Genomic DNA, 3,965 nt, shown 5'->3' with positions numbered 1-3,965 from the left:
TTTGTTTTTGTTTTTTATTTGCTATACTACTTATTGACATTAACATTTTTCATAATGTTAGAAAAATGAATGCTTGAAATGTGTTACTGTTGGAGTCCAATGTATCAGTTCTGGTTTACCTCCATGAGATAAATCGCTGCAATATACTTTTGTTTGTATTTAGAATGATTGAGTTGACCTTTGTGAATAAGAGCGACAGAGAGTAACTTAGGGGGTAACTTAATTCCTACATGTTCAGCTTGGAAAGGAGCATCAATGATTCTTATAAATGAATTCATTGGATTTTTTTTCCCTTAACTCCATAAACATTCTGAAAAGATTGGATTAAAATCAGATGAGATTTTTGTGGCTGACATAGAATTTCTATTCGGTGTGTTTCCATGGAATATATTCAAATATCAAAGGTGTGATGTGAAGAGAGCCAAACATCCAATTATAATTAAAGATCTGAACAAAAGCAGCATATTTGTTTATATCATTAGAAGACTGTATATGAGCTGAAATAAACTGCGTGTTGAAATAAGGTCATATCTGTCCATTTGATTTTATTTCCTTTCCAGGAACAAATATGAGAAAGTGAATTGAGAGGCGAACAAAAATCCAAAGCTACAAGAATAAAAAGTAAAGATCAAGACAAACTCTCCTGAGTCATCCAAACAACTGTCGTTATAAATTTATTAGATCTTCTGAGCATATAAAATGGATTTTTCATACACTGGGTTTGAGAACAAAGTGTCACAGGTCAGTAACAAACTTCTGCAGTTGTGCTGCTGTGTGAGATTAAAACAAATTCTAATTTAGGTGTGATCTTAGCTCTAGGAAAACAAATAGGGGCAAAGATTTCAAACCAAAACAAGATTAAATGAATACTATGAGTGAATTATGTCATCATTGTCGTGTGAAATTTAATAACAGAAATGTAACAAAGAAAACCAGGGTTATCATCCACCATCACTAAATTATTAACAAAAAAATAATATCTTAAGGAAAATTCAAGTAAGTTTTCCACAGGCTATCAATATTTTTGCTCACAGTTACATAGAAATCTGTAAAAGGCAACAGAAGTGGTGCAGTGAATTAATATCTGAACATGACACTTTACATGATGATTAAACGTGAGATCTCGAACAAACCAGAACTTCCAGTTCCAACCTTAACATTTTCCCTTTTTTCTTTAAAAGTGCACTATTCCAGTGTGCAGTTTATAAAATACAGTAAGGCAGCATGATTTCTTCTTAGAACACAAAAGTAATACTCAAGTTATGAAAGGAAAATATTTTCATAAATACCAAAGGAAACCTAAAGGGTAAATACTTTAACAGTGTGCGCCCTCTTAGACCTTAGATCTGGCCCATCAATGCTGTGGACTGCGTCCTACTGCTGACTGGACACATGAAACACATTTAGTATCCAAAAAGAAAGTGTTTGAGTCACAACGAAAGCATCTAGTCCAAACTTTCCCACTGGCTGCTTGCATTTTCGACTCCAGTGGTTGACGGAACACATCTGAGGACGTGTGTTGTTCTTTAAGGCTAAAGTCGGCATACTTTTATTAGAAGCAGTTCTCAGTGTGTTGGGATGTGATGGTTGAGCTGTGGAGGACCCAGGAATCCAAGCCTTTGCTTGTTCTTACGCTGCTCTGTCATCTGTGGAGCAAACAAAGAAAACACAATTAAGCTGGAGTGGCTTTTAATGCCGCTTGTTGCAAACACATTACATGCAAAGCCGTGTTTAGCTTTTCTAGTGGCCACTTGAATGTGCAAAATGAAAATAGTCTCACTGGCCTTCCAGAGGGATGTTTGTTCATTTATCAGTGCAATGATGAGAATGTTAAACATTAATTTGATTAGCAAGAATTCGGGCCTTTAACGACTTTCTAGAGCATGTTAGAAAGATGAGGCAGCAACCAGCTTCAACGATACAAAAACCAAAACTGGCAGCTCAAGTTTAATTTTCCAACGGAGAAATTCTCTCTCTGCATTTAGCCCATCCCCGCAGTGGGTGGCCACTGTTGGTGCCCAGGGGCAGTGTGGGGTTAAGGGTCTTGCCCAGGGACCCAGAGTGGCAGACCGTGGGAGTGAAGTTGAACCTCTGGGACCCAAGCACAATGCTCTAACCGCAACCACTCACTCTAATCCATACTGAATCTGGATGGTTTAAAACAAAAACTAAATTATTTAAATATAAACTACTTTTTAGTAGCCTTTAAAATTTCTTCTGTCATAAGTCAGTGCATCAATATTTTTTGTTCATTCTGCTTATATGAAGATTGTTGTATTCTAGGCACCATCCTAGCTTTAAACTAAGTCCACAGGTTTGGGATAAAATGCGTACATTTTATGCTAATCTGGTTTTGATCAGTGTTTGGGAGCTTTGTCCTGTGGGACAGCATTTTACTTTAAAGCTTGAATTGAGCTTAAGTAAAAAAAAATAATTAAGTTACTCCATAGTCACATTTATTTCACCATTTTTCATATGCATCAGTGCAAAAGAGACCCTCAGCATGATACCACAACCACCATGCTGAACAGTTTGAGAACAACAATTGTCTAAAGCCCCAATAAAAACGGTTTTCTGATTGAATAATTATGAGCTTTATGAATGTAAGTAAGTCAGACTCTGTCAGTACTGGAAAACCTTCCAATTTTACGTAATAAGTTCAAACAATTGCATCAAGGAGAGAACTCCAATATCCAGTCAGAATCATGCCTTGTTAAAGCCTTCAATATTTGCATCTCTTTGCAACTTGCTGAGGGACATTTAACCACATACAGAAAGTATGGATTTAACAACAAACAACAACCATAACTCAGTAAAGTCCCAAATCGATGATTTCCATTGTTTCCAATCATTTGTATTTGAAAACTTGGAAATTCCTTATAGGCAGTGTAAAAGAAGAGAGCAATGTGTTGGTATAGAAAAAGTCCAGTCTCTCCTGATTTCTTTTATACCCCATTGAGAAATCAAACGAGTGAAATAAATGCATTTTGCTGCATTAAAAAACATGAAGCTGCACAAATATGTCAGATATAAATGCAGGATGTTTGGATGTGAGCAGAGGTGTTGTTGATGTTTCAAGGTGCATGAAAACTATTTTATAAGAGACCTGCAGTTTCAGTCAGGTCTCTGTTGTTTCTGCATGGGCAGAATCATTTCTGAAACTAAGTGTAAGAAATGCAAGTTTGTAGTATAAGTTATTGTGAAGAGCATGGAAGCTAAATATGAATTGGATTGTCAGCATTGGCCTCAACCCAGATGTAAAGATAAACATTTCTCTCTTTGCCAAAGGGTGCTATTGCAACACAGAGGCTTTGTTGTTGGATGAGGGACTGGAAGGCAGCAGGAAGCTGTTTTCAGCTTTACAGGACGAGGAGGTCAGCAAAGGCTGTTGTTTTGTTTATTGGAGTGTGATCCTGCCGCAGCAGGAACTGTTTTCGCACATCTGGCAGAAGGGGGAACAAGAACAAGCCTGTGCCTGAGATCACATGCAGGGTAGGCAGGTGATTGGAGAGATCGGTCACACTGCAGCAAAGCAACTAGTCATCCAAACAGCCAGAGGCTCACTGGCGGTTGTGTTTTCAGCCAACATGATGGTCACCTGTCGGGCTGTGTCCGACTGAGCCTGACAGAAGCTGTCGACGACGCTCGGCTCAGAGTGGGCTTATGACAACATGACATCCACCTTTTTCTCCGCTGGTGTTTTGAGGTGAAAAGAGCCTCACAGAGAGCAAACAGAGTTCAAAGTGTAAAACAAGCTGCTGAACAAATGATCAAACATTTAAGAACAAGAGATCATTTAATCTCTCCATCTGCTTAGAAGATAATAATATAAAGCTTATCAGGCAGAGCGCATGTTTCTATAGTGCCCTAAGCAGAATATACATTTACCTACCACTGCCCATCAGACACTAAAACCATTCTGTTAATAAATTGTGTTTTTTATTAAAAATAAATAAAAATTATAT

The 3,965-nt window shown here is 37.7% G+C and overlaps 1 protein-coding gene across 1 annotated transcript in view; it reads right to left on the bottom strand.

The window, feature by feature from the left end:
- Positions 1-635: 635 nt before the first annotated feature.
- The window catches only part of itpr2 (inositol 1,4,5-trisphosphate receptor, type 2), a 96,441-nt gene continuing 93,111 nt past the window's right edge, over positions 636-3,965 (bottom strand). Inside the window, exon 57 of the mRNA XM_015403974.1 lies at positions 636-1,646. Within this exon, the coding sequence (XP_015259460.1) occupies positions 1,566-1,646 (81 nt within the window). The 3' untranslated portion in view covers positions 636-1,565. The remainder of the gene's footprint in view (positions 1,647-3,965) is intronic.

The sequence above is a fragment of the Cyprinodon variegatus genome, unplaced genomic scaffold (genome assembly GCF_000732505.1).
Source record: "Cyprinodon variegatus isolate N-32 unplaced genomic scaffold, C_variegatus-1.0 Scaffold35, whole genome shotgun sequence".
Lineage (NCBI taxonomy): Eukaryota > Metazoa > Chordata > Actinopteri > Cyprinodontiformes > Cyprinodontidae > Cyprinodon > Cyprinodon variegatus.
This window is presented reverse-complemented; position numbering and strand designations above follow the sequence as displayed.